The sequence below is a fragment of the Crocodylus porosus genome, unplaced genomic scaffold (assembly GCF_001723895.1).
Source record: "Crocodylus porosus isolate Cpor-Errol unplaced genomic scaffold, CroPor_comp1, whole genome shotgun sequence".
NCBI classification, from domain to species: Eukaryota; Metazoa; Chordata; order Crocodylia; family Crocodylidae; genus Crocodylus; species Crocodylus porosus.
The window spans coordinates 93,005,318-93,018,333 of NW_017728931.1; the positions used below are offsets into that span (position 1 = coordinate 93,005,318).

General features: G+C 42.0%; 1 protein-coding gene across 1 annotated transcript in view; it reads right to left on the bottom strand.

The window, feature by feature from the left end:
• PNPLA8 (patatin like phospholipase domain containing 8) overlaps positions 1–13,016 on the bottom strand; it is a 74,151-nt gene that overhangs the window by 35,943 nt on the left and 25,192 nt on the right. Inside the window, exon 8 of the mRNA XM_019543379.1 lies at positions 7,366–7,560. Within this exon, the coding sequence (XP_019398924.1) occupies positions 7,366–7,560 (195 nt within the window). The remainder of the gene's footprint in view (positions 1–7,365; positions 7,561–13,016) is intronic.

Below are 13,016 nucleotides of genomic sequence, written 5' to 3' on the forward strand. Positions count from 1 at the left end.
TGAGGTGTGTGCAGTGGTGGGAGCTGCCACCCCAACCCCGTACCTCCCAGATAAGCCGTAGCTCTGTTGTGTACCCTGCCCTGGCTGGGCAGCGCCTGTCCCAGTCTCACTCGCTCCCTCACTGCAGGGGCCTTGATCTGCCACCCCACACCTCTTCCCTCTCCTCTCCCTTTTCCACCAGACTCACCAACTGCATGCAGCTCTTCAAGTTGCCAGGCTGTGTATCAGAAATCAGATCAGTATTGCCCGATATCCCTCCTTAAAAACTGGCTATTGGTATCGGTCCTCAAAATCTCTACTGGTGCACCTCTAACAAAAAGATAATAAATACTTGGGGCTGTGTTTTAAAATGCATTTAGTTCTTACAAACTGCCTGTATAAGCACATGCCTGGCCACGGCATACCCCATAAGTATAAAGAACTCCAAGGTGATCTAAATTTTGTGTCTATTAGGAGGCACTCCAGAGCATACTTAAAAAATCTGCCAATTTTAAACCAGTTGGGAAAGGAAGTTATTAAGAAAAACTTTGTTTGGAAACCTCTAACCAGTTCAATTTAAAAACTGACAGTAGAACTTCGGGTAGTACAGTGCATTAGTTTGATCTTTTTAATTTTCTGTATTAGAGGGCTGCATTTTCAATTACCTCTAAGCTGTTTCTTCTTTTTCCCCATTATTCCACCTTCACAGATGAGGTTCCACCAATGTTTACGGCAGTCAACTCTCCGTTAGCAATTTAACCACCCTGCTATCTAACTCCAAAAAAAAAAAAGACCTAGACAATGTAGTTATGGGAGCACTCATGGAGAGCTAGCCATTAATGTTTTAATAGTAAAAGTTATAATGGAGTAGTGCCACAATGAGAAATTTGAAGAGAAATGCTAGGGAGAAAGTGTCATACTAACATGAACATACTTTGAGCTATGAGAGATATTTTACTGCTTTAATTTTTTAAAATTAATCCTGTGTTACAAGTTTAGTTCTTCCTGTGTAACCTACCAAATGAAGTGTACATAATGATTTCTGTTGAATCTTAGACGCCTTTATTATTTAATTGGCAATTTGCTCACCATACCATACAGCATACTTAAGTGACATTACTAAATAACCTGGATGGAGTGCTTGTCACACTATAAAATAAGAGGAGAGACTGTAAGAAATAACTTCCCCCTCTGAAGGAAGTGAAGAAAAAAAAATTCACAGGTGACAGCACAGCTGGGAGAGGTTAATAAACCACAGATGCGGTTTCAGATAAGATACTCTAGATATGCACCATATACACACAAACTTCCACATCTTGACATCATCATTTGGTCTCCCTCGACGGCATGGTTCCTACTGAAGAATGCATCTGAGATTAAATCCCTTTAATGATAATGTGTGCCTCGTTTGAGCCACAAAGAATATTAATCCTCATCCCTTCATCTGCTAACAGCTGCACTGTTTTTCCTACTTGGTAGAGCAGAACAAGACAGCATGGCATGACTGACTGAATGAATGTAAATGGTGTTTGTTTTTTGTGAGCTCTTTTACAAATAATTTACAAAAAAAAACTTTACAGCAGCTGATATTATATCAACAAACTGGAATAACATTTATTCATATTATAACGTCAGGGCGTACTTTCTCAAATTTAACTCTTTCAGAATAATTGCTAAGAGATCATTAGCTTAATAAATTTTAAAGCCCTTCCAAATATTGACAAAACATGCTCCACCCATCCAGCTATTTCTCTCTGCTCTAGATAGGACTAGCATTTCAACACAGGCCAGACAACATCAGTGAAAGAAATGGTAGACATCAGTGAACAGGCCAACCACCTATGAAAACCTACAATTTGGAAATGTCAGAATAAATTATTTTCACACTTATCCTTGTACTCTAAAGTTAGGTCAACTGTCTAACACTGTCTTTGCATTCAGTAATGAAGGTATAACCAGCTGACAAAACGATACAACATTTTGTTCTTAAATAATCCCTTTCAGTCCCCAAGACTAAAAACCCAGGGAACAAATTCCCATATATTACTCTTTTCTAAATACAAAGCTGAACTTAACTGGTATTTCATTGTGGAGCAACACAAATATTACTATAAACTGAAAATCTACAGAAAAAATCTGAGCTCCGCAAGGTATTAACTATACAATTTACAACATAAAGTCTTTCCAACAGAATTAAAATAGATGGATGTATAACAAACAAACAAAAACTATGCCTGTTCAAGAAGCCTTATACTTAAAGATTGGGAAACCTAGAAGTGGGAATTATTCAGTATCTCGCTTATCACATCCTTCCCTTTGCTTCCTAATTATAATGAAACCAATTAAAGTTCCTGGAGACAGATGAATGAGAACGAAAAAGCAACTCTGCTAAATGGAATTGGGAAGTCTTTATAAGCACAGGAACCAGTAAAGAAAGAACAGAGATGAGAGCAGAGGGGGGGAAAAGGCAAATAGGCTAATTGCTCTTATGTACTTGAAGATACCGGACTGATTTTTCATGACGCTAGCTCTCTGGGAGTGAAAAGAAACTTTAGAGTATAACAAAACTATTGTGTACTTTATGTACTGCCAGAATGGCATGCAGTGACCTTAAAACAGGGATCAACAACCTATGACCTGCAAAGCCATTTGATGCCACCCAGGGATGTGGGGATTTGGCAGCATTCAGAGACAGGGAGCTTTCCCCAATGCTCCTGCAAAAGACACCTTGGAGTCACTGTAGATAGCTCTTTAAAAGTGTCAGCTTAATGTGCACCAGCCACCAAAAAACCTAATAAAAATGTTGGGCTTTATTAAGAAGGGACCTGAAAATAAAATGACATTATATAAATTGACTGTAAGCCCACATCTTGAATACCGTGTGCCGTTCTAGTCTCCACATCTCAATAAGGATGTAGCAGAATTAGAAAAGGCAAAGAGAAGGGCAACTATGATGATCAGGAGCCTGGAGCAGCTGCCATACCAAGAGAGAATAAAAGGCTAGGAGTCTTCAGTTTAGAAAGAAGAAGGCTGAGGGGGGATATGATAGAGATCAATAAAATCATGAAGGGTGTGAACCAAGTGGACACCCTTGGTCATCTCTTCCCCCTACTTCTAGTATTCTGGGACTCGGTGAACCACGTGGACAGGGAATTGTTGTTCATCAAGTCCCAGAATACTAGAAGTAGGGGGAACTTGCTGAAATGAGTAGGTAATGTGTTTAAAACTAACATGAGAACGTACTTTTTAAAGCAACATATAGTTAACCTATCGGATTAATTTTTCTGGGGGTTGTGGAAGCAGATAAAATAGCCAGGTTAAAAAAGGGACTGGATAAGTTTGGATGACAAATCTGTCAATGGCTAATGAACAGAAAATGGCTGGAGATGTTTTCTCTGGCATCTCTAACTAATGGTGGACGCTAGGAAGGGTACTGAATAGGGGATGGTTCACTCCAGAGATGTTCTCCCTCTAAAGCATCCACTTCTGCCATTGCTGGAGAGAGCATACTGAGATAAATGGACCATTGGTCTGACCCAGTATGGTATTTCCTATGTTTCTTATATTCTAGTGCATTCCCTCCTGCCTGCCTCTGCCCCAAGCTTGGCCATTCTGGTCTGCAACTTGAAAAGGTTGCCAGCTGCTGCCTTAAGTTATTAAAAAGCAGCCTGTATCAGCCTAAATATTCTTAAAAAGAAAAAAAATGCTACACATACAGATTTTGGTTCTACATAGTCTTTGATGTAGAAGCTATACAGTCTTTGATGTAAACAATGCTTTCCAGCAAAAAAAAAGAGCAGGAAGAAAAGTGAGAAGATGAAAAAGTTATTTACACAGCTTAACAGTAACCCATTCACGGAGTTAAGCTTGCAAGTCCTCCAAAGACTGAGACCTTTTCCAGTCCTCCTGGGCCAGGCAGAACAGTGATTCTCAAACTTGGTGCTGAGGTACCTTGGGTGCCACCAGATCCTTTGAAGGGTGGTTTGAAGAGAAGTGAGGTGTGAATTGAGAAGCAGGTAAGTGCAGGCTCAGTTTTGTCCCCATCTGGATGATTTCTTACCTTGAACTCTCCCCCCTGCCCCCCACCATCTGTCCCACCCTGCAAGGAGGTAAGCAGTATAATATATAAATTAGTTTTTAAAACTGGGTGCCACTCAATTCACAAAAGTTATAGTGGGGTGCCTCCAGCTCAAAAAGTTTGAGAACCACCGAGATAGAAGATGACAAAACAGCTAGGTCTCAAGGAGTTCTTAAGTGGGAATAAGCATGACATGTATGCCTGTTATGTTTAATTTTTTAAAATAAAACGCCCTAAATTTTTCTCCTCTTCCCATGCTCAATTGCACTTACGAAAAATGTGCATGTGCTATGCCACATAAAACCCACTGCATAAGAGAAATGACCTTAAAATGCAAATGACAAAGCAATGCATTAAAACAGAAGAATTCTCAGGGTTGGTTGATTTGGTACAAACAACTTCCCCATATAGAAAAACTTGGAAAAGAAAAAACTACACAGAAATGTCTAGTAGCCAATAGTTTATATTGCTGATTATAGTAAGCCAGCTGCTTGTCAATATTCATACTTGAAAAATAATGGCTTAAATTGCAAAGTTATGCAGTTTATGAAGTTTTAATATATTTTCCCTAACTACAAAATTTATCAAACACTTGAAATGAGTTAATAAAATCCTACTTCTTGACATTTAAAACTGGACTGAATGGACAAAATATAGAGTAATAAGAAATAATTCTGTAGGGACATGTAATGAGTCATGGGTAGGGATATGCAGCGAGTTACTTTATTCCTATGAATATTCAACAATATACAAGAGATGCGATTAAAAAAAGAAAACCTATACACATGCTCCAGGGTGGTGGGAAGGGAAGTTTTAATTACAGTGGCTATTGGGAGCTGCGTTAATTAAAATTCATTTATTCAGCACCCTATGTTTCTAAATAGCAGTGGGGGTGCTTTAACTAAAGCTTGTTCAACAAGACGTAGTTAAAGTGCCACCATTTTAAACAAAGAACGCTAAATACGTGAGATGCACCAGGACACTGGAGCATTCTAACTCGAACGCTTCAGCGGACTTGATTAAATTAAGTTTGCTCCGATGTGCTCTAACTGGAACATTGGAGCATGTGTAGATAGGCACCTAGTCAGCACTCAATTGAAAAACTCCAGTGAAATAAATTTGGTACACTCAAGTCCTATTTTTAGGGACTTAACTAATTCACAGGGGCTGCCCTGCCCCCAATTTTATGGTTGCTGCGCATGTCACCATTTTTGTGGTGGAGCGTAGTGGGTCCCCCTATGCCTCTGATTGGCTACAGGGCCCCAGAAATCTCCCCCCTGCCCAGAGATTTATTCCAGGTGGCCATCTGTCAATCTCTGGGGAAGGGCAGGACTATTGGAGCCCCTTGGCCACAGGCATGGGGACTCCTCTACAAAATTCCCTGCCCCTGCCCCCCAGGGCTTCATGATGCCAGGGCTTCCCGCCTCTGTTTCCCTTTCCTTCCTCCCTCCCAGCTGGACATTTTTCAGCTTTTTTGTGGTCCCCATGCTTTTTCACAGGGGACCTACCAAATTTATGATTTCTGCAAATATTGCATTACTGCAAGTTTGGTAGGTCTCTACCTACTGTATTTATTTGAACATAAGCCAATTCTGATTATAAAATGACCCCCCAATAATCAGATTCCGTACGTGGAAAATTTATAAATGTATACAAGTTCTGCAGTTACCACGAACACATTTAGTTTTGTGTAATTACACTCAGGACTTGTTTCACACAATACAGTTAGAAAACTTGTAAAGAGCTTAGGCTTTTAGCACTTTAGGAGGTTATTCCACAGCAAAACTCTTCCTCACCATGAGAAATTATATAAATTCTTTTTAGATTCAATCTAAAATTTGTTTTTTTTTCCTCAGTGTTATTCTATATTACTCTTCCCTCCTAATATGCTAAATAAAATATTCATTTCTATTAAAAAAAGATACATGATTCAATTATTTACAGACTGATCCTTCTGTATTCATCATTCAGAGAAGTTATATGATGGATCTTTACAGAGAAGTTTGCAAGAAATGACACTAATGTAACTTGCTGGGAAAATAAGAGACTAGTCTAAGTCACTGTCCAACTGGCAGCCTTCAAACTGTGCACAGACAATGCACTCCCGAAGTGTTTCAACTGCAAGTGGAGTCTCCCATCTGCTCCCGCTGTCACTTCCTGCCCCCAGCTCAAGGGGTGGAGCAATACTGCAGCATGGGGAGCTGAGGGTGAGGCCAGGGTTACGTGGGCACAGTGTACTGGGGGAGTTGAGGTATAGAGGGGAAGGAGGTTGTGGGTGCACGGTGCAGGGGTGGAGAGAGTCATGGGTGCACAGTGTAATGGGGCAGGAGGCAGGACATCCACAGGGTGTGCAGCCCGCATGAGGTGGGGTGGGAAGGGGTTGTGGCTCACCCTGGTGCAGCCTGCATAACATACAGTTCTTGCTGTGGCCTGCCCTGCTTTAAGTATCACTTCTTGGCTGAAGTGTGCTGTACCCTTATCTAGTAGTTGTTCCATATGCAAGGTTGGAGTTCACTATAATTATAATGTAATCCAATTTTTATTTTAGCTCTAGAGCCTTTGATATTGAAAGTCTCCGGTTCAATCACCACTGATAAACACTGCTGACAAATCAGTAAAGGAAAAATTGCAAGAGATGCTAGGGCAGCACAATCTGATAATACAAGCACATAGTCTCAGGAGACAGCAAGCAGAATTCTCTTGAGAGTTCTGGCACTCGTTAAGGAGGAATTAAGTTACAGTAGCATATTATTATCCATTCACATTTTTTATACTTTATGCCAGGGGCTGGCAATTTAATACTGTGGAACTAGTGGCAACTTTTCCTGTGCCATGGCAGAGAGAAAGCAGCAGTGGTGGATGGGTCCTGCACCTGCCTACCTCTGACCTGAGCTGGGTCACTCCAGCCCATGGGCTGAAAAGGTTGCTTTATGCTGTTGTTAAATACTAAGTCATAGCACCTGCTTAATGAAATAACACTTAAACTACCACTTGAAAGCAGGAACTTTGTAGAAATTTGCAACTCTCATATAATGTTTCTTTCTAGAATAAGAAGTGTAAGTACCCAAGTGTATGGATCGTGGTTGACACTAGTACTTTATGCTTATATTTACAGCTGTATAATTCCTAGGAAAGCTAAGAATTAGCTTTCCTTTCCCTAATATTCCTGGGCTTTCTCTCTGCTGCTACTTGCTAATTTAAATTATCTTGTTTAATTCTGATTTCAGTAGGTATTTCATTATTCATATATATTTTACCCAAATTCAACATAAGAGCATATTTATTGGAATATACTATTTCAAACTTACCTGATGAAGGTCGTTACCCAGTGTACATTCCTGAAAGTAACCTGGTGCAGCAGATGATGCTCTAATAGCCTGCCATAATTTATACTGACATCCTCCGATATAATGAGACGTGACACCTGGAAGGTGGTTGTAGTTTCTAAAAACAAATGCTTTCAGTGGTGTTCCTCTGCTTACAATGGTGCTTACTGCAGCTACCTAGGAATTTAGGAGAAAAAAAAAGATAAATTTCAGAGGAAACAATAGCATTTTCTTCCAGAACTAGTGAATATAGATACTGACTTTGTAAAACACCTAGTCTTCCAGGTAGGTAACACAACAGGCACTGTATTATGTTTATTTCTGTACTGTATGTTGAAACTAAGGAATATAAAAATGTAAAGCGAATATTACCAAACTTGAGAGGCATTTCAAGAACTCATTTTTAAGGAAAGCTACCAAAAATGCTAGACACCAAATACTTCAGAGTGAATTAGTTTAGTTCTGCTTATGTTGGCTCAAACCACCATATACACATGGGGACATTCAGTAGAGCCCTCTCTGAAATCCTCTAACAGAATAATTTGGCTATACTTTAAATGATGGCTCCCTAAACACATCTAGAATGCATTAAAAATAGTAAGATTTTCTCTCTACTTTACCTCAAGTGAGGGTACATTCAAGTTCAAACTATGTCCTACTTTATATGAACACAGTAGCAATCATGTGATGTATGCCATATATTACCAAGATGTAGTAAAACACAATTCATAGCACTAGCTTGACTCCATCTTTTAATTCAATATACGTGTTATACTCTTGATTTCTGTGGGATATTTTTTCCAAGATTTTTTTCTGTTTCAATCCTCAAAGGTCTTAAAGTCATGTCCCGTTGCCCCCCTGGTTGTAAAATATGGATGCAGCTGCCTGCGGAGCTCATCAGTGCTTCTTCCACGTCAACCAGTAACAGCAGCCATTATATTGAGATAACTCCTTCCCCAAGGAGGAAGAGAGACTATAACACAGGTGCAGGCAATTATTTTGGGCAGAGGGGCGCTTTCTGAGTTTTGGCAAGCCATCGAGGGCCACAAGGGTAGCTCACCTCCTGGTCACCATCTTGGGATCAGAAGTCCTGCCTTCTAACCCCTGACCTTTGCCATCAGAAGTTCCTCCCCTTGTCCCCCATAAGTACTCCTTTTAGCAAGGGGGTTTGCCACCTCAGAACCAGAAAAATACTGAATCATATTCTAAAAAAAAAAAAAAAGACCAAACAAAAAAAACACACAAAAAAAAAATCAAACATGTACTACAACATCCCTTAATTTCATTTAAAAAAAATGTTTGTCGTGTGTGTGTGTGTGTGTGTGTGTGTGTGTGTTCGTTCTAATTTACAGGTGATAGTATAATACATTAAAATGAAGTCTTACTCTTGTATATTGTGGGTGGGGTGTGGGGGAGGATGTAGGTGGGTATGTGTGGAGGGTTGGTAGGCGTGGGGTGTACCTGTGGATGTGTGGGGTATAAGGTGGATCTGGGGAGGGTTGTGGCATGTGTTGGGGGCAGGGGTGGGTAGGCTATGTGCAAAACCTCCCCCTCATGGCAAGCAGAGACCCTGCCAGCGCTCCTCCAAGCCAGGGCTCTGCATTCCTGTTGCTCCCAGCCTCAAGGCACCAGTGCAGGCCCCATGCTCCTGCTTACTGCCACTTCTCCTCCTGTCTGCTACTGGCACCACATCCCAGCTGCATGTCCGAGACCACAGGACACAGCAGGAATTGGACCAGCCTGGTAAGCACCGCACGGAGCCAGCTAAGAATGGCAGGGGGCGGGCTGATTCCTGCCGAATCCTGCAGTCTAGTGCTGCAGCCGGGAACCATGTGGTACTGAAGTGGCAGCATCAGCGAGCAGGACAATGGGAAAATGACTGTGGATAGTGGGAGGAAGGGGCAGTGAGCAGGCACACAGAGAGCAGCAACAGCTGGGAAAGAGCACGGGGTCCGTGCTGGTGGGGGCCAGCAGGGATCAATGGAGCCGGGCTGGGCTGTGCTGGCAGGGAGAGGGGAGCCAGCCCAACTACACAGAGCTCTTGCTGGCCAGGCCCCATGCTCCTGCCGCCCTGCTCTGGGACCCACCAGCACTGGCCCTGGAGCTCTGGTGCAGACTCCACGTTCTTGCCTGGCTACTGCTGGACTCCTGTGCATCCACTCACTGCCCCTTCCCCCCACCTTCTGCAGTCATTTTCCTGCTCCCTCCAGTCCACTCACCAGCTGCTCTGGCACCTTGTGGTTCCCGGCTCTATCACCAGGACCACAGGAGCTGGCCAGCCCTGGCCCAGCCTTGAGGACTGGGGCAACGGCATGCGGTCTTTCCCTGCTTCCCTCCCCTTTCTCCTCTCACACCTCGATCTGAATTTCCCTCCAGCACAGGAAGGCAGGAACATCCCCAGGGTCCCAGGCCAGAAAGCTCTGCTAGGCAGAGGCTTCAGCTTGGAGCAAGGAGGCCTTGCTGCTGTGGCTCCTTAGCCCTGCCACTGGCTCCCCCTGGGCCCTACTGCTGCTGGTTCCTGTCATCTTTGACAGGCTGCCAAGGGCAGATAAATATTAATGTTCTAAAATTTTAGGGGCCCACGGGCTGGATAGAATGACCTGGCAGGCCAGATCCAGCCCACAGGCCATATTTTGCCTACCCCTGATATAGCATCCAGCAGAAACAGTTTTTTCTTGTATTTTAAGTAGGAACTGTGGTGGCAGAAATGCAGTGGTAAATATGGTGGTGAATGCCCTTGTACTTTCTCTCTCTCTCTCTCAGAGGCACCGTAAATCACAAATACCCCATGATGCAACTGTGCTGACAAAAGAAAATGGAAGCAAGAAGTTTAAATGAAAAGAAGCTTGGTAGACTGAACTATTCTTTATGAGTATGCTATATGCAGTAAGAACTTACAAAACATTTTTGTTTTTAGCTTATTCTGTCTTGACATTTTCAAGTACTGTTTGACTATTATAGTTTTTTTTTCTTTTTTTTTTTTAAATAAATCAGCAGGTAAATATTACAAAATAGTATTCTCTTTAATGACAAGTCCACAAATACTAAGTGTTTTATTAGTTTTAACTTGTTACATGGATATTATTTTCCAGTTTCTTGTATTATGTTATTTTTAATCAATACAAATAAACTGTTTTAAGAAAGGGAGCCAAAGCTGCAAGGCACAACACTCAAAAGTCAGGAAATAGCAGTACACAAGTATGAATGATGTACAACATACATATGACAGAAGCTTCAATTTTTTTCCTTTAATCTTTTTAGATGGTAAAAACAAGGACTCTTTCAGAAAATCCTGAATAAAGTATACCCACATGTTATACTTGTGGGAAAATTCCTTTTTTCAGAAAAACAAAAAAGCTCCTAAAAAACATTCACTGCATTTCAACAAAGCGATCCAATTGCTGCATACCAGAAGGGAGAGAAAACACAAGATCACCAGAAGCAGAAAAAATTGCCTACACTTGACAGCCCTAGAAATTTCCAGGAAGACATTTAAATACCATTACCAAAAAAAATAGTATGCAAGTCAATCTGAGTGGGAGAGTCAAAGCAATACTTCTCAGGAAGGGGAAGTACAGATGCAACAAATCAGCATATTTTAGAGACACACTCACCCATAAATAATCACTATTTACTAGCTTATGTTAAGAATAGGAAAAACCTTTAAGTGATGATGCACATAGCATGGCATGGCTGGCATTGTTTAAAACAGCAGCTCTTAGCAAATAAGTGGGTGTGCATCACTTCACACAAGTAGCCTTTGTTTTTGTGAAAGTATTACTCATCAAACACTTGAAAGCTTAAGTTATGATATAAGTGTACTAACTCCCATTTCAGCTGCACAATTACAAATAAATTATAATAAATATAGCTTTACTAGTACAAAAAGCCAACATATGTAAAACTTCTCTATGAAAATTTATTAAGCTACATATGATGAAGTACAACAATTTCTATGCATCCCAAACCAAAGATCTGCTTTTGCTCCCATTGAAGCATGGGCAACTGGTGGCTCGAGTCTGGGAGGGGCACCCACAGATGCTGCCGGCGGCATTGGCAGCGGAGCATCCATGGATGCTGCCAGTGGTGTCGATGAGCTCCCGCAGATACTGCCAGTGGCACTGGTGGCTGGGACAGCCCTATCAAGGGGAGGGGCACGTTGAGCACCCGCAGATGCTGTCAGTGGTGTTGGTGGTGGGGACAGCCCTGTCAGTACCCCCTCTACCCGTCGCCTATGTACTGAAGTCAAGAGCAAAACTCCTACATGGTGCTGAGCGCCCAATTCTAACAGAGTTCAACAAAAGTTGAAAGCATAAAGCACCATATATAGTTGCACTTTATTTTGATTATGCTACACTATTTTAGACTGACACCACTGCCAGCACTAAAAAGTGATTACTGTAAATAAGTACCAATTACATATCTATTTAATTTTATTACTGAGGAAAGTGGAAGGAAGCCAAAGATCTCAGTTCAAAGATAATTTTCAAATCAAATCAATATAGGACAGCTTCTCCCCCTAATGTAACATGCCACTCCAGCCTTCTCAAGTGCTCATTTTAGATGTGGGATGGGAATGCAGCCAGTTGAGCACGTTTCTATGTTTAGAAGATTTTGAATTTCTTCCATTTAATAGTAAAACATTGAATATAGTACCATGACATCAAGACACCTGTTAATTTACCAAACTGTTGTTAAACATGTGCTATTATATTTCTCCTCCTGCCTCATGTCCCACCACATGCCAAAAATAAAACACCCTTCTTTCTCATCTTTCACTCTTGTGCTGTTGGATACAGTGCCCTTCCAATTAACTGGTGCCCTTCATATGCTACAGAAAGAGCAGAGATTATAGGGCATGAATCAGAGACTGGAGAAAAATGTGGTGATGCACATCAAGTAAGGAGCAACTGGTTTTCTCACACTACCCACAGAAACAACTACCACAGTCTACCCAGCAAAACTGCCTGGCAGTACTGTCGGGACACTAAGATGAGCTATTGCAGAATCCAGAAAAGCCAGAATATTTAAGTATTTTCAATTTGCAAATATTTTATCATCTCAAAATATAAATGTACACAAAAGCAGTCTGATATCTGGTAAAAAGTATAAGCTGGCTGCAATAAGGACTTGGGAGTATCATGGAAGATTTTTTTTTTAGCATAAATTTGTATTACATGAATACTTTTTAGAGACTACACTCTGTACCAATGATGCTCACATTTTTCCCCTCCCACAGGCCTGAAGGGCAGGGTCCCATTTGTCTGCAGGCCAGATCCCAATCTGGCACAGCACAGGTGCAGTGGGCACCCTTGGACTACATGGATGGGTTGAAGGTCAGCTCCCCCTGCTCCCTTCCCACAGAGGAATGTGGCATGGCCCAGCCTTGTGTGAGAGAGGGGGCATGGCCTGGCCCCACAGAGAAACAGTGGTTGTGGTTTGGCTGGGGGGGAAGATGGGTACAGCCCAGTTTCACAGTGAAAGGGAGCATGGCTTGGCTTTGCAGGGGAAAAAGTGGGCATCTCAGCCCCACCTGGCCTTGAGGAGGGAAGGGGCCATGGCCTAGCTCTGCAGGGAAAAGGGGTGTGGTTTGGCCCTGCAGGGGGAGGGTCATGGCCTGCCCCCAAGCTAGC